Below are 23,242 nucleotides of genomic sequence, written 5' to 3'. Positions count from 1 at the left end.
TGGCTCAGTCATTAAGAGTCTGCCTTCAGCTCAGGTCATGATCCTGGGGTCCTGGGATCGAGCCCCGCATCGGGCTCCCTGCTCAGCGGGAAGCCTGCTTCTCCCTCTCCCACTCCCCCTGCTTGTGTTCCCTCTCTCGCTGTGTCTCTCTCTATCAAATAAATAAATAAAATATTTAAAACAACAACAACAAAAAACTGGAAGACATTGAAGATCTTATGTATAAACAAAAGGATACCATGTTAAATGCAGAGGTAAGTATAAAAGAATGAATGTCTAACTTTATATAGGGGGTGAAGTTAAGAGAGCACTTAAAGATTGATATGAGTAGTGAGAGGAGTTAGCCATACAGAAGCAGAGAAAACACATTTCCAGAAGAGAAAAAAAAAAAAAGGGTAAAATAAGCTTGGAATAGTAAGAGAACACAAGAGTAAGAGCATATGAAAAAGCGCAAATCATATAAAATGGACAAAGTTTCCTGATCAAGGTATCTTAAGGTTATCACTACTGGAATTAGCCTAGCTTTATAGTAAGCTGTACTAGCAGTTGGCCTCAAAATTTTAATCATAAAGCATAAAAGCTTATTATATGAGGAAATTTATTTTTTTTAAGTTTATTTATTTATTTTTGGTAATCTCTACACCTACTGTGGGGCTTGAACTCACAAACCCAACATCAAGAGTCATATGCTCTTGTTATGGCCCAAAGAGACAGGAACAACTATGTTAGGATTTGTCAAAATAATTATAGCTGTTTAAACATATATACTTATATGTTACTCATATATACTTTCTCATATGTTATTTAGCTATAAGAAAGGATGAGATGTTGCCTTTTATAATGACATGAATGGACCTAGAGAGTGTTATGCTAAGTAAAATAAATCAAACTTCTCATGAGAAAAACAAATACCATATGATTTCACTCATATGTGGAATCTGATAAACAAAACACATGAATAAACAAAAAGCAGAATCAGACCTATAAATACAGAGAACAAACTGATGGTTGCCAGAGGGGAGAGGTGGGGTGGGATGGGCAAAATGGGTGAAGGGGAGTGGGAGAAGGCTTCCAGTAATGGAATGAGTAAGTCATGGGAATAAAAGGCATAGGGCTGCCTGGGTGGCTTAGTCGGTTGAGCATCTGGCTTTGGTTTCAGTTCAGGTCATGAGATTGGGCTCCATGCTCAGTGGGGAGTCTGCTTGAAGATTCTGTCCCACCACCCCTCCCTCCCCTCTCAAATAAATAAATAAATCTTAAAAAAAAAAAAAGGCACAGCATAGGGAATATAGTCAATGATATTATAATCACAATGTTTGGTGACAGATGGTAGCTACACTTGTGGTGAGCATAGCGTAATATACAGAGAAGTTGAATCACTGTGTTACTCACTTGGAACTAATGTAACATTGTGTGTCAACTATATTCAAACAAAAATTAAAAATAAGGGGTGCCTGGCTGGCTTAGTTGGAAGAGCATATGACTCTTGATGTTGGGTTTGTGAGTTCAAGCCCCATAGTAGGTGTAGAGATTACCAAAAATAAATAAACTTAAAAAAAATAAATTTCCTCATATAATAAGCTTTTATGCTTTATGATTAAAATTTTGAGGCCAACTGCTAGTACAGCTTACTATAAAGCTAGGCTAATTCCAGTAGTGATAACCTTAAGATACCTTGATCAGGAAACTTTGTCCATTTTATATGGTTTGCTTTTTTCATATGCTCTTACTCTTATGTTTTCTTACTATTCCAAGCTTATTTTACCCTTTTTTTTTTTTTTCTCTTCTGGAAATGTGTTTTCTCTGCTTTTGTATGGCTAACTCCTCTCACTACTCAAATCAATCTATTTGGCTTTAAGTGCTCTCTTAACTTCACCCCCTATATAAAGTTAGACATTCATTCTTTTATACTTACCTCTGCATTTAACATGGTATCCTTTTGTTTATATATCTGTATCTTTCATTATGATTTGAGCTACTCAGGGGCAAGGGTTATATTTTATTCAAATTAACATAACTAGTGCCTAGCATAATCCCTGCTACAAAGTTAACATCTAAATAAATGCTTTAGAATAAATTAATGAATAACTGTATACAGTACAATTATTTCTTTATTCTTTGGCTGTTTAACCTTTAAAAGTCACTGTGCATAGAGAATAACTTTCAAATTCTTTATCATTATTCATCTGTTCTGCACATATTTTACTCACTGTGATAAATGCTGGACATAAAAAAGAATAAGTTTCTTGCTTCATTGAATTTCAAATTTAGCAAGAGAAAAAGACACTAAGCACATATATTCTAATTACTGTTATGAATAGTGCCATAAAAGAGTTGTGCAAAATTGCATGAGAATAGTGACAGACATATAACTTAATCTAGGGAGTAGGGAACTAACATTTGAGAAAGTGGCTTTTAAACTGACAACTGAAGAATGGATAGGAATTTGTCAATCAAAAGGATACCATGTTTGAAAACTAAGCAAGAAAGAGCTTGTCATGTTCAAGGAACTTAAGAAAGTTGATATGGTTTTAAGCATAGACAATGCTTGGAGATAAAACTGGATATGCAAAATGGGCTTAGGAGGCCCTTAGAGCTGTCCAAATGAAAGGTGTGATAGTGGTTTAGTCTACAGTGAGTGGCATTTATACTAGAATTGGACAGATGGGGCGCCTGGGTGGCTCTGATGGTTAAATGTCTGTCTTCGGCTCAGGTCATGATCCCAGGGTCCTGGGATCAAGCCCCGCATCGTGCTCCCTGCTTGGCAGGGAACCTACTTCTCCTTCTCTCTCTCAACTGTTCCCCCTGCTTGTGCTTTCTCGCTCTCTCTGTCAAATAAATAAATAAAATCTTAAAAAAAAAAAAAGTTGTTTTCAAAGGTTTTGGTTATTGATTGAATAGGTGTGGGAGGTAAAAGAATGGGAATGATCTGGGATGACTCCTGGGTTTCTTCCATGAGCAACTGACTGATAGTGGCATTTACTGAGGTAGGCAACACTGGTGTAAGAATAGGATTTGGTAATGGCAAGGGGAAAGAAAAAAGTTCATGAAATCAGGTTTGGAAAGCTTAGATACATATCAGAGCCATTTCAGTGGAGTGGATTGGGAATAAGCCACATTGGGATGGTTGAAGAGTGAATGATGAATGAAGACGTAGAGACAATGTGCTATGAGGGGAAAAAGGGTTGAGAGAAGGTATTTTCAGATAGGAGAGATCTGAAGAGAGAGATGAAGATGAAGGTATTTGATAGCTTTGATGATGGGAAGCTGAGGAAATTTCTGATAGTTTCTCTTTTCTCTTTAAGAGTGCTGAGAGTGAAAAAGATCTTAGGAAGTATGGCCAAGATTGGACAATTGATATCTTCTAAAATATAGAAACCTTGTGAGGTTGTCAGATACAGGTGAAAGTCCTGTTGAAGTTGATGATCATGAATTGGTATTAGTAGTAGCAGCAAGTTTCTCTTTCACTCGCATTCAGCTTCACATATATGGGCCATTTTCATTCAGTGTTAGGATTTTACCAGGGGTTGTAACAAAAGTACAAAGAAGCAAGGGAGGTTAGGGGATTTGCAAGAGTGACGGAAACTATAACCGTAGGATTCGACTAAGCTGGATAGGGAGAGAATTTTAATAAGAAAGAAGTCGATAGGGGCGCCTGGGTAGCTCAGATGGTTAAGCGTCTGCCTTCAGCTCAGGTCACGATCCCAGGGTCCTGGGATCGAGCCCCACATCAGGCTCCTGGCTCAGCAGGGAGCCTGCTTCTCCCTCTCCCTCTGCCTCTCCCCCTGCTTCTCCCCCTGCTCATGCTCTCTGTCTCTCTCTGTATCTCTGTGTCTCTAATGAATAAATAAAATCTTTAAAAAAAAAAGTTGATATATCTGAAGAAAACTGAGGAATCAATGGACTGGAGGTTCACATGAGGTTGAATAATTGTAGTGAAGTACTTACGCAGAATCCCTGGAAAAATAAGAGGTTGTGATCAAAGAATGGGATGTTTGAATTAGAGATTTTTAGATGTAAAAGAGTCGAGGGTATGACAGCAGTAGTGGGTGACTATAGCAGAGTGACGTACAAGGACAATTAGAAATGAAGAAGCCAAAAGGTGAAAGAGGTCAGGCAGAGAAAGACATATACCATGTGATTTCTTTTATATGTGGAATCTGAAAACCAAAACAAATAAGCAAATGAAGAGCAGAAACAGACCCATAAATACAGAGAATAAACTGATGCTTCTCAGAGGGGAAGAGTGGTGGGAGATGGGCAAAATGGGTGAAGGGGAGTGGAAGATACAGGCTTCCAATCCTGGAATGAACAAGTCACAGGGATAAAAGGGAACATAGTCAGTGGTACTGTCATGGCATTGTATGGTGGCAGCTGGTAGCTACACTTGGGATGAGTATAGCACAACATACAAACTTGTGGAGTCCCTGTATCGTACACCTGAAACTAATTTAACAATGTGTGTCAACTATACTTTAATTAAAAAAAAAAAACTAAAGAAGCCAAGAAATGTGAGAGTGCTGTTTAATCCTCTCAACAACCCTTTGAGGAAGATTCTCTTACTATCCTGATTTTACAGATGAAAAAACTGAAGTTTAAAAACCAAGTTAAGTAGCATGTTGAAGGTTACAGAGAAAAGCTAGCTAGTGCTTAAATTCATCCTTGTCTGACACCAGGGCCATTTTGAAAAATTACTTAGTTACAGTATGGAAGCAATAAACGGTTGTTGATAATTGGTTTTTGATTGACTTAAAGAGATGAATATATTTGGGTTAAAACATAGAAATTACATGAGAGGAACTATATTCCCTAAGAACAATTACTTTAGCAAATGAGATTTTAAGAAAACAGATTTTTACTCTTAGTCATTTATTCCAAAATGAGTTATTGAAAGAAATTTAATGCTGTTATTATTGAGGACCAGCTTTATGCCAGGCATTATCCTAAGCATTAGGGCTACCAAAGATGAATTGAGTTTGGTCTTTTTAATTGAGAGGTTCAATAGGTTTCACACATCCAGAGAAGTTTAGATGTAGTGCAGCATCATAGCATAGAAAATGGACTAGATTTGAGTTACAAATACATAATCTTTCAAGGAAAAAAATACTGTTTCCAACATCACATCCTAGATATACTGAATTAAAATTAATGGAGGTTGAACCTAGGAATTTATATTTTTAAAAACTTCCTGAGTGATTCTGATTCTACCAGTTCTGGAAATAGTGGACAAAATAACTTCTTAAAGTCCTTTTCAAACCTTTGAATTTATTTCCTATTCTAATTATGATAGTAAGTGTTGTAATAAAATACAGTGTCACATAGCATAGAAACCATAAACATTATTTTGTTTTGATAGCTGATTTTTTTTATATAACTTAGGAAATTCATCAGGGGAATCAATTAACACCAAAGTGGAAACAAATCAGACAACGGGTTCTTTGTCTCCAGAGCCAGCCCATTTGCTTTCTTCACTTTCCTCATTTCAACCAAAAATATTTACACAACTACAGGTAGGTATCCAGTGAAATAGACAAAATTGAAGCCCTTCCCTTTCTTCCTTAATCTCTCTTCTTCTTCTAGGGATTTTATAGAATTATTATAGAATTATGGTAATGATCACAGATGTTTTTTTTTTTTTTTACAGATGTTTTTATTATTAATTTCCTGACTTTTTTGTATCTTGATATAAGATCATTTAAACAATACATTTTGAAAAAGTTGGAGTTGACTATGCATGCAATAAAGTTTAGTTGTACTACTTTTCCTTTGATTCTTGTTTCTGTCCTCGATATTTGTTAGTAATTATACACCTGTATTTTATTCCAATTATGTGTCAAAAGAATAATATATCCTATGAGAAAATTATACTTAGTAAATTTAAACATTTTGATGTGACTCTTTTTGGTTTAAAAGGGTTTGCAGTTGCAACCAAGATTCACTTCTCCTGATGGATCAACGGCTCCAATATCAGTAAATAACCACCCTTCCTCCAGTCCTTCAAGACTCCTGGATTCATTAGAAAGTACTGTAATGAGTAATAATTCTCTACTGCTTGGTCAAAGTCATAGTCTTCAAACAGATACATGCCTTACCCCAAACAGTAGCATTATTGCCTCTACCATGGGTAGCCTTCCGGGACCAGATCAAAATCTGGCTGCAATGGACCAGCTGGTGGAAGTTGGAGATGTTGAGGATACAGAGAATATGGAAGGAAGTGTTCATCGGATTCTGCTGGGAAATGTGCAGACCATCCCAATACAGATTATAGATAGCCACCCAGCTATTAGTAAGTTAAAAGCAACTTGTGATTTTATTTTTTTAGCCTTTATGGACTATCATTACTGTTACACTACAGAAAAAAAACAATCATTTCTACTCAGGGGTTTATAAAATATAAATAAATAAAGTAAAATTACTAGAAAAAGGGAGAAATATCAAGAGCATAATAACTTTTAAACTTTTTTATTTTTTCTTCTCCATCAAAATTATTCATTCCCTAATTACCTCAGTTTACATAGAAAATCTATGGTGATATGAAATCAGAGAGTCATTTTAGAATGCATGAAAAAAATGAGAAACTTTTTTTTTTAAGATTATGTATTTATTTATTTATTAGAAAGAGGGCATGAACGGGGGGAGGAGCAGAGGGAAAGGAAGAAGTAGACTCCCCACTGAGCAGGGAGCCCGAAGTGGGGCTTGATCCCAGGACCCTGAAATCATGACCTGAGCTGAAAGCAGATGCTTAACTGACTGAGCCACCCAGGTGCCCCATAAAATGAGAAACTTTAAAAGGAAAACATTTAGTGTAAATGTTACTATGGAAAAAGTGTTACAAGGAAAAATGGAATGAAGTAGGCAGATATAAATGTTAAAGATTTTGAGATATAAACTTAGATGTTGAGTTCTATGGAAATTGAAAGGGAATTAGTTAAGCCTTGGGGACTTGGGTTTAATCCAAGACCTTGTTATCTTCACTTTGTAACAAACCCAGTCAACCTAGTGATAAATTCTAACTGCTACTTAATGTATGTCGCTCCCTTCCACATAGAATGTTTCGGATTGGGCACTTTTGTGCAGAAAGATTTGCAGTTTGCTTTGAAGAACAAAAATCTTCATAGAAATTATCCTTAGAACATACAAAGTATTTACCCTCCATTCTTAGTCATCATTCTTCTGGGTAAGGAAAAGTGTAAGGTAGTTCCTTCCAGAAAGGAATCATTATCTTTTAAATTTATTGGAAGTGTTACTTTTAAGAAAATTTATCCAGAGAGCTGTGGCAGTTGTCACTACTGAATAAGTTTAGTAGAAAAGAGGGAAAAGGAATATATGTGAATTAATCCTCAGAACTTCATGAAATAGTTGATGGTGTGCCCATTCTACAGATAGGTAAATCAAGGCTCAGGGAGGTTAAGAGATTACCTAAAAGTGATAGAGCAGGGATTTAAACCCAGATCTATCTGCCTCCAAAGTTCTTTCCATTCTAACATGCTTCCTCCCTCTATGTTGTACCAAGGTATTTCTGGGAGCTCTAATTCAGATTGTTTTAAAGGAGACCCTCTTTGTATCTGAACTTGCATGATTTATCAAGTTAGATCATGATCTGAGGGACTACTTTACCTGAATATGAATTCTCAGGGTCACTCAAATCCATCTTCTACTGGTTTTCTTTATGGTGTGGGCTAAACTCCTAATATACCCATATGTGACAAGCATTAGGGGTATTCAACATACTTTCCTGAGTAAATATTGGTCCCCTTAATCTTGGTTCCCTATAGCAACTGAAAAACTGATATCCCTGAGAAAGAGAAAGATTTTATCTTAGACATCCCACCTGCCAATTCAAGATAGTGTTGCTGGTATCCTGCAATCAGATTAATTTGGTCGTAAGTACTTTAAAATCAGAATAGTAAGTGCATTGTACAGTGTTTCAAATAAGCAAACATACAGCTTGTAGAGCTAAGTCAGAACTATCCTTTAAGATGTGGCATATTTTTTTCTAAAGTACTTATGTAGTTGAGTTTCTTTAGGGAGGGAATATTTTCCTTATATATGGCCACATATGGAAACCATATGGGATTGGTAACAAATTTGTAAATTTGTAATACATATACCTACTGTTTGCAAAACATCATTTTCAAATAATAGACTTCCTGACTTTTATTTACACATATTTTTAAAGGCAGTTAAGTTTAAATATGAGATAGTCCTCATAATTTTATCAAATTATGGACTGCTTTTTTGTCAAAGTATCTGTAGAGGAGAATAACTATGGTTTTCTTAGTCTCTTCTTGTTTTTATTACCAGAAACATACTGAAGGAATTTTTTTTTAACTTCTCAACATTTAATTTTTTATTATTTTTCTTTTTCTTTCCTTTTTTTATTGAAGTTTAGTTGACACACAATGTTTCATTAGCTTCAGGTGTACACATCCTGAGAGAATTTATTATGAATGACTATTAAGATGTCAGAAATACTGAGTTCTCAAATACACTGTTTTTTGCTTCTAAATTCATATAATTATTAAGATTCCAGTGTTATAAGTTACATTAACCTTTAGGGTTTTTCTTTTATGTTTGGTTTTAAAGTTGAAGAAAATCCAGAAGGTACCATTTCTGTGAGCCAAGTTAAGCAAGAACCCAAAGAACCAGCATTGTCTATGGAAGCAAAAAAAAATTTGGACTGTAAGAAATTATCTGCCACATAAATTATTGAAGCTTTTCAGAATTTACAACTTGGGTAACTTCTGATGTCATAACAAAGAAGGTGAATATTGTCAAAGTGCAGCAATGTGATAAATGGACTGAAGACTAGTTCAATGAGCAACTTTGATTTAAAACTGATATGTTTGTTGCCAAGTCCATATTTTTGGAAGCTATTTTACTGCTCTCATTTTGTATAATTCTTATGCTTTTTGATTATCTGATAAGGCCAGTATTTCAAAAGATCATCTGAATTTATTCATGACAATATAGTCTGAACACAAATAGTTACCTAACTCATCCCTTGGAAATATCCAATTTGGGTTCTGAAAAGACAAAAACAACAACAAAAAATAGTGTGTGAGTGTGTGTGTGTGACTGTATGTGTGTGTGTGACTGTATGTATGTGTGTTGACTTTTTTAAAAGTTATAAAAGAACTTATTTCCTCTTTAAAGTTGTGAAGAAATTCTTTACATTAGCAGACAGGTGAGAGATTATTTGTAGTCTGTCGCATTAGGAAAGATAAAACAGTAGTAGATTTGAATCATAACATGAAGCCCAGCATTCACATCTGTGGAAACTGTAGTTGCAATTTGGCTTCTTCCATTATAGTTTTTTATACCTGAAACTACAAACCAATAGCATACTAATGGTCATCTAATAGAAATTTAAAGTGTCTTGGTAAGTACTCAGAATTTTAATTTGAATTAATCAGATAAGCAACAGAAATAAATGTATATTGCATGGGTTTATATAGTATTGTAGGTAAAGCACTACTTATGGATAGGAAAATGTAGAAATTGAGAGAATTCAGAAAGAATAATAGACTTCCCCTGGTGTTTACAGATGGTTTGGGGGACTTTTTGATATCAGCAGAGGATTTTTTTTTTCCTATTTTGTATTGAAGATTCAGCTCTGGATGGAAAAGAATTTGAGTTGTATTTATTTTTCTATGCCAGAGTTCTTACTGAATTGGTGGTATTAGAATTTATAGTATTTCAAGGTAAGTATTTGTAGTTAAAAAATTAGTTCATATTTAAAACTTTAAAACAACTATGTGTACATATGTTTGCTTGTTGAGTAAGTATATTTACTCCAAATACTGAATAGGTACTAATCACTATATTCATTGTAAGCTTCTGTTTTCTGGAAGGTTGGTAAACTAGAAATGTCAATTATAAATGGTCAAGAAATCAACGTAAAGGCTTTTTTCACCCCAGGAACCATGTGTGGGTATATTTAAAATTTTATTTTAAAGTAATAAGGATTTCAAATGGATATTAATGTTTAATATTCAACGCATATGAAATATATGAAATTTAACCTTAATATTTTACATGAATATGAGTCATTTTTGGCTTTTCTAAGTCCAGTCTCCCATTCTTAATTCACTTTGTTGCAGGTACACAGCATGTATCTAAGTATAAAGCATTGTTATATTAGAAGTCAGTGGAACTCTAGTAAAAAGACCTTGCTCTTTAGATTTATACCCTATTTAATATAAAATGTATTATTTATACCCCTATTAATACAAAGTTAATATTCAATTACATATATGCTTTTTAGTTAGAATGGCTAACTATTCTAAGATTTGAAAATATTTGATGTCAGCATTTTCACACAAGCTGCCAAATCTGATTATGTTACTCTAAGTTAAACACAGCTCTTAGTTACCTCAAACCCAGATTTCTCTTAGTCTGTGTGTACTTAAAGGGTATAAGTCTAAATTTATAGTTTAGTATTACATTTTAGGTAATATTCTTTTCATTTGTTATTTCTAATTTTTATGGAAATTGTTTTCAAGATTTTAAGTAATCTTCACTTTTCATTAATGGCAATAGCTTATTAAATATTTTACCAATTGAACTATATTCCTTTGGAGACATTCTTTTCTTTTTTGATGTTGAGTTGTTAAGGAGAAATGCTTGTTAAGATACAAACTCTAGTGAGTTACCTAGGATGTAACTAGATGTTAGAGGATTCAGACTTTGGCACTTGATCAAGAACAAAACATAGTTAAAAAATATTTCTCTCACTTCATTCTATGTGAATGTCTCTTTCTGGTACTGATTTTTGGTTTTGTTTTTTGTTTTTATTTTTGTTTTTTATGAGGACAGAAAGTCACAGTGCATCCTCACAAACAAAAAGCAAAATTAAAAAAGAGCATTGAAGGAAGGTTTAAGTCCCTAATTGTATACTCTTTTGGTTTTTAGGTAGAAACTGGAACTATCAATATTTTCATGTAAGTATTTCAATGAGTAGCTCTTTAAAAATAGTTTCTAAATTTTTAAAAATTCATTTGTCCTCTAAATGCATGTTCAGTCACAATATACCAGTATTGTATTTTAAAGGTGCTTAGCATCGCTTTTTAAAAAGTATGTTTACATATTTTAAATATTCAGTTATTTTTTAAATGCACAGGGTATTAAATACAAGTGCATAAAATTTTCAGTATCTGTATTTGGCATTCTCCTAACAGCTCTACAGCAAACTTTGACATGTGCTCTTTTGTGTCATGTATTACAAGGTGTAATATCTGTAGTAGTGAGTTGGACATTCAAAATAAGCCGTTAGAAATTCATAATTACAGCTGAGCTTTTTTCATCATTGTGGTTTTCATGTTCCAAAGCCGCCCAGTGAATTTTATATATACTACAGTGAATTAAAGATAAACACCATCATGGTGGGCTTTTTCCTCAATATTGATTTTCTCCATAAGCAGTTAACATGCTTAAAAGAAAAAGCTTTTTATACAAAGTACCTTATCTTATCCAAGGTAAATGTTTTCTAAAAGTCACAAAATGATAGAAAACAGACTTTAGAAGCTGGTCCTGCTTCTGAGTTTCTGATTTTGAGGCCCACCAGCTTGTGTTTCATTTTTACATCCTGTCAAAATACATACTTAATCATGTGAGTATGTGAAAGATGTCATTTAATTTGTACCAGGTTTTTTAAAAAGTTTTAAAATGTGTGTATATATATATATATTGTAACTTAATGTATAGTGTCCTTGTTATAATGTAATTTTTTTCATTAAAAATCCTATGTTATTTTTTTCTTAAACTTGTTAGTTTTCTTTTTATACTTTTCTGGGGATAGTGGTAGTTTTGTTCATCTTAAAGATGTTGAATAAACACTTTAATTACATGAGAACTTAGGCTAGAAATTTATGTTCAATTTGGGACCTGGAAGTTTTACAGCATAACTACCAGTAACTCCTGTTATCATTACATTTAGGGACATATATGCATTTAGTACTCTCAGCTCAGCCAACCATCAACATTTTAAAACAATGCAGGTAATAAGGTATTAGTAATTTTTTTTCTCACATCTTGGCATTGTGATATCTTTAAGTACAGCTTTTTATTTTTTTGGCATAATGAAAGAAGTATGTGGGTTTTTTTAAAAGAGGAGGGATCATCAGTGTTTTTCCTCTTGGGTTTTTTTTTTTTTCCCTTTATTCCACCTTGCCTGTTTTATAGGACCATAGAACATCTTACTCTCTCCAGAAGGGGTACTGTATTAACTATTCCCCATCAGTTGATTTAGCTTTAGACATCTTAAATGGTGTATTACTTTGGTATCTAAATATCTGTAATTCTACTTAATTAACCTAGTTGTAATGGCAAAGCCTTAGTGTACTTTTGCCACATACACATTAACTATGAAAACTATTGTTAAATAATACAAATATTCATTGCTGATTGAATTCTTAAAACTTCAGGAATAAAATCAGAATCTTAAAAAAACTCACTAATGGATTCTAAATTTGATTCATGAGAAAAATAAATAAATTGTATGGTTAATATTGAAAACCTTTGAAAATGTGATATGGGTATAATTGTGCAGAGGAAATGTTTAAGGGTAAAACTTGCAATTAGTAAATAAGTCCTGGAATTCTAAGGTACGGCATAGTAATTATAGTCAATAATACTGCATTATAAAATTCAAAGTTGCTCAGAGACTACATCTAAAAGGAAAGAATGAGGGAGGTAATAAAAAAGGGAAAGAATAATTGTGTGGCATGATAGTGGTTATTAGCTAACTCTCTGGTGGTAATCATATTGCAAAATATAAATTACCAAATCAACACATTGTATACCTTAAATTTAATGTTATGTGTCAGTCATATCTCAGTTAGAAAAAAAAAAAAAAGAATTCTGAAACCAGAGGACAGAGGGGGAGTCAGATATTGGCAGTTTCTAAAAATATTTTTATTGAGGTATAATTGACATAAAATAAATTGCACATATTTAAAGTGCACAATTTAGTAAGTTTTGATATATGTATATATCTATGAAACTATCACCACAATCAAGATAATGAACATATCCATCACCTCCAAAGATCCTAGTGCCTCTTTGTAATCCATCCCTTCTTCCTGCCTCCCATCCCTACCTCACCATCCCCAAACTACTGATTTGCTTTCTGTCACTAGAGATCAATTTTGTCTACAATTTTATAAAAATTATATAGTATAAACATTTCTTTTTCTGACTTTTGTCACTCAGCATAGTTATTTTCAGATTCATCTATGTCAGAGTATATGAATAGTCCATTCCTTTTTACTGCTGAGTAGTATTACATTGTATGGATATACCATAATTTGTTTATCCATTCACCTGTTGATGGACAGCTGGGTTGTTTACAGTTCTTGGCTATTACAAATAAAGCTGCTATGAACATTTGTATAAAAGTCTTTGTATGAATATATGCTTTCATTGCTCTTAAGTAAATAGTGGAATGGCTGGGTCATATGGTAGGTATATATTTAACATTTTAGGAAACTCAAGTGATTGTTTCCAAAGTGGTCATACCATCTTACATTCCTGTCAGCCATATATGAGAGTTCCAACACTTGGTATGGACAGGCTTTTATATTGTAGGCATTGTAACAGGTGTGTAGTAGTATCGCATTGTGGTTTTAATTTCCATTTCTATAGTGACCAGTGCTGTTGAACATCTTTTCATGTGTTATGTACCGTCTGTATATCTTCTTTAGTGGAGTGTCTGTTTGAATCTTTACCTCATTTTTAAATGGAATTGTTGTTTTCTTATTATAGAGGTTTAGAAAGTATATTCTAGATACAAATCTATTTTTTTAAAGATTTTATTTATTTATTTGACAGAGAGGAGCACAGCAGGGGGAGAGGGAGAAGCAGGCTTCCCGCTGAGCAGGGAGCCCGATGCGGGGCTCGATCCCAGGACCCTGGGATCATGACCTGAGCTGAAGGCAGCCACTTAAGACTGAGACACTCAGGCACCCCCAAGTCCATTTTTTAGAAATGTTATTGACAAGTATTTTCACCTGATCTATAGCTTATCTTTTCACTTTCTTAACATAATCTTTCAAAGAACAGTTCTTTTTTTTTTTTTTTTTTTAAGATTTTATTTATTTATTAGAAAGAGAGAACACACAAGCAGGCGGAGGGAGAGGGAGAGGCAGGCTCCCTGGCTGAGCAGAGAGCTCGATGTGAGGCTCCATCCCGGGACCCCGGGATCATGACCTGAGCCGAAGGCAGATGCTTAACCAACTGAGCCACCCAGGCACCCCTCAAAGAGCAGTTCTTAATTGTGATTAAGTCCAGTGTATCTTTTTTTTCCTTTGTGGATCATGCTTTTGTGTAAGAGATCTAAGAGATCTTTGCCTAGCCCAAGGTTAGATTTTCTCCAGGTTTTCTTCTCAGAAGTTTTATAACTCTGAGTTTACATTTAGGTGTATGATCTATTTTGAGTTAATTTTTATATACATAGTACACAACCCTTTTTGCTTATGAATACCCAATTGTTTCAGTACCATCTTATGAAAAGACTATTTCTTTTTTTTTTTTTAGATTTTGTTTATTTATTAGAGAGAGAGAGACAGCGAGAGAGGGAACACAAACAGGGGGAGTGGGAGAGGGAGAAGCAGGCTTCCCACGGAGCAGGGAGCCCGATGTGGGGCTTGATCCCAGGACCCTGGGATCATGACCTGAGCTGAAAGCAGACGCTTAACGACTGAGCCACCCAGGCACCCCAAGACTGTATTTCTTTATTGAATTAAATTTATACCCTTGATGAAAAATTCATTAATCACATGTATTTGGGTGACTTTCTGGACTCTCTTCTTTTTCACTGATAGATTGTCTATCTCAGTGGTCTCAAGCAGGACAATTTTGCCTCTAGGGGACATTGCACAAAGTCTGGAGATAGTTTTAATAGTCATAGCTAGGGAGATACTACTTGTTTCTGATAGATAGAAGTCAGAGCTTCTGCTCAATATCATACAATGCATAGGACAGTGCCCACAACAAAGAATTATCTGACTCAAAATGTCTGTAGTACCAAGATTGAGAAACTCTGGTCCATACTGATGCTAGTACCACGTTGTCTTGATTACTATAGCTTTATGGTAAGTCTTGAAGTCAGGTAATACAGTCTTTGAAACTTATTCTTCCTTTCAAATTTCTTTTGTCTATTCTAAGTTCTTTGTTTTTCCATGTGAATTTTAGAGTCACCTTGTCAATTTCTTTTTTTGAAAATGCCTGATGGGATTTTGACTGGGATTATATAGAATATATAGATCAATTTGGGGATAATTGAAATCTTAATATTGACACTTTATTTTTTCCTCTGCAATGTCTTAGAGTTTTCAGTGTATAGGTCTCACATATCTTGTCAGATTTATCACGAAGAACTTCTAAATGGCATTGTTTTTTAATTTCAGTTTCTTATTTTTTGCATTAATATGGATATACAATTGATTTGTTATATGGATCTTATATCTTGCAACCTTGTTAAACTCACCTATTCTCATAGCTTTTTGATACATTCTATTGGATTTTCTACATAGACAATTATGCTGTTTTACATCTTTTCCAATCTGGATGCCATGTATTTCTTTTTCACAGGTGTTACACTGACTAAAACCTAAACTACAGTTTTGATTAGAACTCGTTAGACTGGCCATCCTTGCCTTGTTTCCGATCTTAGGGGAAAAGCATTTAGTCTTTTCACTATTACGAGGTTAACCATAGTTTTTTCATATGTCCTTTATCAATTGAATGAGAGTCATCCTGTTCTTAGCATGCTGAGAATTTTTGTTAGGAATGGATATTTGATTTTGTCAAGTGCTTTTTCTGCATAGATTGAGATGATCATTTGGTTTTTCTTTTTTTAGTCTCAACAATGTGATAAAAGACTTTGACTGAATTTCAAAGGGTAAAACAGTCTTGCATCCTTACATTCCTGGAATAAATCATACTTGTTCATCAGGATGCATTATGCTGTTTTATATATTGTTGGGTTTCAGTTGCATTTAATGTTACTATTGATATGGTTATGTTTGAGTCTTCCTTTCCATCTTGCTATTTGTTCCATCTGTACTTTGTTCCTTTTTCTGCCTTTTGGTGCAATTGCCCTTTTTTTATGATTCAACTTTACCTCCTTTATTGACTTATTAGCTGTAACTCTTGTTATTTTAATGATTGCTTTAATGTTTATACTGTACTATCCCAGGCTGCCTTCAAATACTATTCCATCATTTCACATATAGTATAAGAATCTTACAATAATATACTTGTTTTTCCCCTTCTTTGTGCTATTGTGGTCACACATTTATTTCTATATATCTTATAACCTAACAGTACATTGTTACTATTTACACTTTAAAGAATCCATTATCTTGTATATATTATTTTTATATATTTTCCTGCTTTTTTGCATTTCTGGTAACTTGATTGGATGTCAGATATAACTTTTACCTTTTTGGGTGCTGGATATTTTTGTATTCCTGTAAATATTCTTGAGTTTTGTTGTAGGATACAGTTAACTTTCTTGGAAACAATTTGTTTCTTTAATGTCTTGCTTTCAAGCTTTATTAGGTAGGACCAGAGCAGCATTTAATCTAGTGTTAATTTTGTCTCACTGTTGAAGCAAATCCCCTCTGACTACTCTATACTGCTTTTGAATTAATGAGGTTTTCTACTCTGGCTGGTGGGAATAGGCACTCTTTTGGACCCTGCGAGCCTCAGAGGGTTGTTCTCCCCCTAGTCTCAAGTAATTTTCTTATACGCATGCATTGATCATTAAATACTCTGTTGAATGTTAGACAGTGATCTTCCGCAGATCTCCGGAGTTTTCTGTGTAGCTCTCTCTTCTCCAGTACTTTATCCTACAACTCTAGTTGCTTTGGCCTTCCTCGATTCCAAGTTTCGTCTCTCCCACTCTGAAGGCTCTGCCTAGTTTTCCACTCCGTGTGCCACAGCCTGGAAGCTCTTCAGACGCAATCTTGGGTGACATAGGCCTCCTCTCATTTGTTTTCCATCTCTCAGCGATCACTGTCCTCTCTTGCATGATGTCCAATGTTTTGAGAATCGTTGTTTCATATATTTTATTCAGTTATATGGTTGTTTCAGCCAGGAGGGTAAATCTGGTCACTTGTACTCCATCCTGACTAGATATGGAAATTCTCCAGACATGTTGATATCATGGCACATTTGGGTTTCTGCAAGCAGTCGAACTGGGAGATGATGTAGAGGTTGTAAGGGAAGCATAAGGATAGATTATGAGATGGAGTAAGGTACAACAAATCTGAGTGAGACAAGTAGGTATATCATGGTGGGATTTAGGGTATAGGATTGGTCCAAAGTAATTCTCCAGAACAGCCTGATTGTATAGGGACCACCTTCGATGGTATAGTTTCCAATCTCCAGCGGCCGGGGTTCCACTAGTCATAGTGACTCAGCCTTCTGTGTACCTGACAGAGTTAGGCCATGCAGGATACCAAAATGAATGATATGAAAGTTTGCCTTAAAGGAACTTAGTGTCTATTACAGGCGATATATAACTTTTTACAAGATAGAAAATGGTAAATTTGATAATAGGAATATGAATAAAATCATATAAGAATTAAGAAGAAGAAGACATTACTTACAACGGACATTTTAGTAAGCACCAGGCATTGTACTTGGTGCTTTATATTGTTTGGTTAAAGCACTTGGCATTTTGCCTGGCAAAAAGTAAGTAGTTTCTTATTATTATAGCTAAGACTGGTGGTTAAGAGCATGTGCTCTGAAGTTGGACAGTTTTGAATTTGAATCCCACTTCCTCTTAATTAGCTGTGTAACTTTGGATAAATTAATTAAACTTTCAGTTCTTCATATTTTTCTTTCTTCTGAAGAAATAGTAGTAGCTACCTAATTGAACTACTATGAGGATTTAATGAGGTAACCTATGTTGAAATCTTAGAATCTGTAACATACCAATCAATATATGTTCATTTTTATAATTAATATTAATAAAATTTTAAATCCTGAAAGGTAAGCATGATCCTTATTTATTTATTTTTTTAAATAAGCTCTACATCCAGTGTGGAGCCCAACATGGGGCTTGAATTCATGACCCTGAGATCAAGATCTGGGCTGAAATCAGGAGTTGGATGCTCAGCCAACTGAGCTACCCAGGTGCCCCATCCTTATTTTCAAGATGATGTATCTGTTAGGGAGTGTCTTTGGCTGCATGCAACAGAGACATGATTATGGTGGCTTAACCAAATAAAGGGGTCTTATTTTTTTATGGAACCAAATCTGAAGGCAGTCTTACCAGGGCTGGTATGGTGGTTCCATGTGACCACCAGGAACCCAGTCTCCCTTAATCTTTTCATATAACCATTTCTAACATGTGGCTATCATCTATGTACTTGTTGCTTTTTGGTCCATGATGGTTGCTCCACTTCCAGCGTTGATCAGAGTTCAGACAGGAAGAATGGAGTAAGCAAAAGCCCTGTGCTGGGAGAGTGAGCCAAAGGTCTTTTTTAGAAGACCCATCAGCAACTTCCACTTTTATCTAATTGGTTAGAAGTGTTATGTGACCACCCTACTTATAAGGGCTACTAGGAAATGTAGTTCTTTTAAAATCTGGACACCATCCCGAGAAAAATTATATTTTAGTAAGACAGAATTCATTGACTATCATTTAGGCCACTAATGGTGTCTCCCACAAATGGGAGAACTGAAATTCAGAAATTCAATTACTTGCTTGAGGTTGTTAAACAACTATTAAGTGATAAAGTTAATATTGGTAGCAAGGTCTGCTCAATACCATTCCACATTCCTTTTGCCACACAGTCCAGAAAACAAGTGATCTTTCATTTTAGGATCTTTGAGTTGGATCTTTCATGACAGAATATGGACATGAGATTAAAATGCAGATGTATAGAATTCAAGGAGCAAGTAGAAGTAATTATATGGCTTATTTGGGGATACAAATATACAGTTCATTTTGATGAGAACTTTAGGATTCAATGAAGGAAAGAAGCTGGGGAAAAGACTGGAAAGATGAGAGAAAACTTGAGTGGTAGAAATTCTAGAAGGCCAGACTAAGAATTTTATATTTTGCTTAGTATGTGTTACATTTAAAGTCTTATTGAAATGATCCATTAAAGGAGCCCATTGAATCAAAAAGCTTTCCTAGGGGCACCTGGGTGGCTGAGTCGGTTGGGTGTCTGCCTTCGGCTCAGGTCATGATCCCAAGGTCCTGGGATGGAGCAGCCCTGCATCTGGCTGACTGCTCAGTGAGGAGCCTGCTTCTCCCTCTCCCTCTGCCTGCCGCTCGCCCTGCTTGGGTGCTCTCTCTCTCTCAAATAAATAAATAAAATCTTTTTAAAAAAAAGCTTTTCTAAAATCTGGATGAAACTTTAAATTTCACAGATTTCTGAAGGTAGGTATAATGACCAAATGGAAGTGATAATTTTTTGATTACCACAATAAAATTGTATAACAAATTTCTGGCCTTGACTACTGTATCTATAATTGCTTTATAGAAACTGTTGGGTTGGGGCACCTGGGTGGCTCAGTTGTTAAGCGTCTGCCTTCGGCTCAGGTCTGATCCCAGGGTCCTGGGATCGAGCCCCTCATCGGGCTACCTGCTCGGCGAGAAGCCTGCTTCTCCCTTTCCCATTCCCCCTGCTTGTGTTCCCTCTCTCGCTGTGTCTCTCTGTCAAATAAATAAATAAAATCTTAAAAAAAAAAAAAAAAAAAGAAACTTGGGTTTTTACATTTATGTTCTACAAAGACACTCTAAAATCTTAAAGATGGACATTTATTCAACAAAACAGACATATTTCCTGCCCTTTTGGAGCTTACATTCCATGAGAGGGAGATAGATAAATAATAAACATAGTAAAAAAGTATATATAAACATAAGCACATTATATATGTTTATATTAAATATATGTACTTAAATGTATTATTGTATGTATACTATATACTTATACATTAGGTTGGCAAGTGATATAGCATAAAAATGGAGCAGAGAAAGAGGGACATATAGAGTTAGTATGGTAAGAGTTGCAATTTTTAAATAGGGCAGCCAGAATGGGCCTCATTGAGAAGGTACATGCAAGCAAATTCTTAAAGACAGTAAGAGGGTCATTCAGATACCATGCAGAGCAGTGCAAATAAGAGGGAACTGCAGGATTGGGCAGTATTCACTATGCCTGAAGGTCAGCAACAAGACTAATGTGGCTGGAGTGGAGTGAGCAAGTGAGAGAATACTGGGAAATGAGATCAGAAAGATAATAGGGAGTCCGATCATGTAGGGTCTTATAATCCATCATAAAGATTTTGGCTTTTACTCTGAGCAGAAATGGGAAGCCATTGCCAAGTTTTGAGCAGAAGAGTGAGAACATAATATGACTTACCCTTTAAAAGGATCATTTTGGGGATGCCTGGGTGGCTCAGTCAATTGAGCATCCAACTCTTGATTTCAGCTCAGGTCGTGATCTCAGAATCATTAGATCAAGCCCCACATGGAGCTCCATGCTCAGAGTGGAGTCTGCTCGAGATTTTCTCTCTCCCTCTACCTCTGTTCCTCCCCCACTCTTTCTCTCTCTCTCTCTCTCTCTCATAAATAAATAAATAAATAAATAGGTCATTTTGGCCATTATGTTAAGAACAAACTTTATAGTTTATCTGTCTCTCCCTACTAGATTAAAACTGCAGGGGCAGGGATCTTTGTCTTTTTTTGTTGTTGTTCATTGACAGTGGCAGATGCTTAGAAAATATTTTTGAATGAATGACCATCCAGATTTTAGATTTTAGAGTGTCCTTATAAAAAATAAATGGAAAACAACCTAAAGAGAGAAGGGAAAGTTGTTGAGGAAATTGCTGAAGAAATATTTTTTTAAATTATGTTAATCACCATATATTACATCATGAGTTTTTGATGTAGTGTTCCATGATTCATTGTTTGTGTATAACACCCAGTGATCCATTCAGTACGTGCCCTCTTTTTGAGTAGGAGAAAGGGGATCTAGTGTCTAAGTAAAGGGCTTGACTTTAGATAGGACCATGGATACCTTATCTATGGATAGATGACAAGGCAGACTACATGGGTAAAGATGCTGGTAGGGGGGTACAAATGAGAGTGGAAATCCTCTTGATTGCTTCAGTTTTCTCAGTGAAATAAGAGGCAAGGCCCTTAGGTAACTGTGAAGATGGGTGTGTGGGGGAAGCATGTGGAGGAGAAAAGCTAGTATGAGAGTAATTAGGCAAGGGAAATATAATATTAATGGGTCTACTTGATTAAGGGTTCATTTAAGGTTCATGTTCATAAATTGAAAATCAGATTAGTCAGCATGTTTGTGTGTTTTTGTCCAATCATGATCAACAGTGGCTGAGTGTTTATTGAGAACCAGACACTGTGTTACCTGCTGGCTATATGAAAGATTAATAAAACCTAATCCTAGCCCTATAGGGACTCACGGTGTAGTGGCAGGCAGGTTTTTTTAAGATTTATTTATTTCAGAGAACACACATGCAAGGGAAGGGGCAGAGGGAGAGAATCTCAAGCAGACTCCCTGCTGAGCTGGGAACCCTATGTGGGGCTTGATCTCACTACCCTGAGATCATGACCTGAGCTGAAATCAAGAGCTGGCCGCTTAACCAATTGAGCCACCTAGGCACCCCATGGCAGACAGTTTTTTGATCAACTAGTTATAAAATAGTGTGATAAGTACTTTCAATTCAAACAGAGGAAAAAGCATTGTAAATCAAAGAAGTTCCAGGCTAGTGAACAATTCAGGTTATGGAGGGAACAATGGATTAGTCTAAGAAGGCAAAAGATTGTGAATCACTTCCAAACTCTTACCTCCCAGTGTCCAATCAAAAAGGTATTATGTATGAACTTTGTATAATTCCAATCAGATCCTCTGCCTTGCAACTCATCTTAAAATAGATCCCAGAACTCATAAATATTGCACGTCTGACTTCCCCTGTGAGATACTAAGACTATCCAGATAGTATTCTCCCGTACTGCAGTAAGCAAAAACCTCAGTTTTGCTTTATCAACAGGTTATTTTGGAGGTATTTTAAAGGAGCCAGCATTTGACGGTCTTGGAGGTCTTATCAAAATCTGGTCACCTTGGAAACAGCATGCTTTTCTGAGGCCTTTTGAGCCTCCTGCACAGGGTCTCTCCAATGACAGTGGTGAGGTAAGTTCATATTGGGTTTGAGCTCTGATTTCTAATTTTTTCATCAAATACCCCAAATGCTAGTTTTGTTTAGTTTGAGAGTGGTATCTAGGAATAAACTCTTTTTAAAAATCCATTGATTGATCAGGTTTGAAAAACTTTTATTTGGTAGAAATCTGCATTATTACTGTCAATACTACTGTTTGTTTGTCCTTGTCATTTCTTCGTTGTGCATCTATAGGAGGAAGTTCATAGGGATGAAAATGGTTGTAAATTTGTAGGTTCAGAAGGTTTCTCTTCAGACTGCCATCCTTTGGAAAAATTGTCTCAAGTCATTTATGAAAGTTTTATGAGAATTTTTCCCACTCTTGTTTTGTCCATGAAAGTCTGGTTTTCTTTAGGAGGGGGCCCCAAGATTCAAGGTTCACATTTGGCTAAGTGTTGTCAGACTCATAGGTTTATCTTTAGTTTGGTTCTGTAGCCATTCTGGACTGGACTCCCACATGTTAAATGTATTTATGCTAGAATCAAAATGTGTCTTGTTTGCTTTATAAATGATAAAAGAATTATTTGGAATTATTGTTTTTGGGGGGAACTTCTGATATAAGCAAAACTGTTCATTTGGGGAGGTACTTCGAAGCAAAAAGGAAGCAATATCCCAAACATACAGTTGTCTACATTTTAAGGCAAGAGGAAAATTCCAAAATATATTGAGGGATTATGAAATTGCCTCCTTAAAAGATTCTTTGGCAAAGGCAAGAAAAAAATATGAAAAATTTAGAACTGTCTTTTCTAAATCCTTTCAAATCACAAGTTGAACATGATCCCTTTATTCTTCTATTCCACTTCCTCCTCCCATGTTCCTGTATTCCCCTCTGTTCTGTCTCTCCTTCTGACTTTTTCTCCTTCCCTTCAAAATGCCCCATAAAGAGATAGTTTTATTCCTCTAAAAGAGAAAGATCACTTTAATATAAGAAATACCCTCTCATTTTTATACTTAAAGTATTAACAATTACTGATGTTTTTATCGTATAAAATCAAATTGTCAAGGTGCCTAAATTAATGTTTAAACCAGCTGTAATGATGGACGC

The 23,242-nt window shown here is 35.3% G+C and overlaps 1 protein-coding gene across 10 annotated transcripts in view; it reads left to right on the top strand.

Moving 5' to 3' along the window:
- The window catches only part of CARF (calcium responsive transcription factor), a 73,344-nt gene extending 51,223 nt beyond the window's left edge, over positions 1-22,121 (top strand). For 7 of the 10 annotated variants that reach the window (XM_032404381.1, XM_032404373.1, XM_032404352.1 and 4 more), the window contains 3 exons: positions 5,380-5,510; positions 5,914-6,286; positions 8,587-8,713. In XM_032404381.1, the coding sequence (XP_032260272.1) occupies positions 5,380-5,510; positions 5,914-6,286; positions 8,587-8,705 (623 nt within the window). In that variant the 3' untranslated portion in view covers positions 8,706-8,713. Of the gene's footprint in view, positions 1-5,379; positions 5,511-5,913; positions 6,287-8,586; positions 9,691-10,914; positions 12,919-22,032 lie in introns of those variants that run through there. The other 3 variants (XR_004299411.1, XM_032404389.1, XM_032404343.1) reach the window with 3 other exon arrangements.
- Positions 22,122-23,242: the final 1,121 nt, after the last annotated feature.

Source organism: Phoca vitulina, unplaced genomic scaffold, assembly GCF_004348235.1.
Source record: "Phoca vitulina isolate PV1807 unplaced genomic scaffold, GSC_HSeal_1.0 scaffold1, whole genome shotgun sequence".
Taxonomy (NCBI): Eukaryota; Metazoa; Chordata; class Mammalia; order Carnivora; family Phocidae; genus Phoca; species Phoca vitulina.
This window is presented reverse-complemented; position numbering and strand designations above follow the sequence as displayed.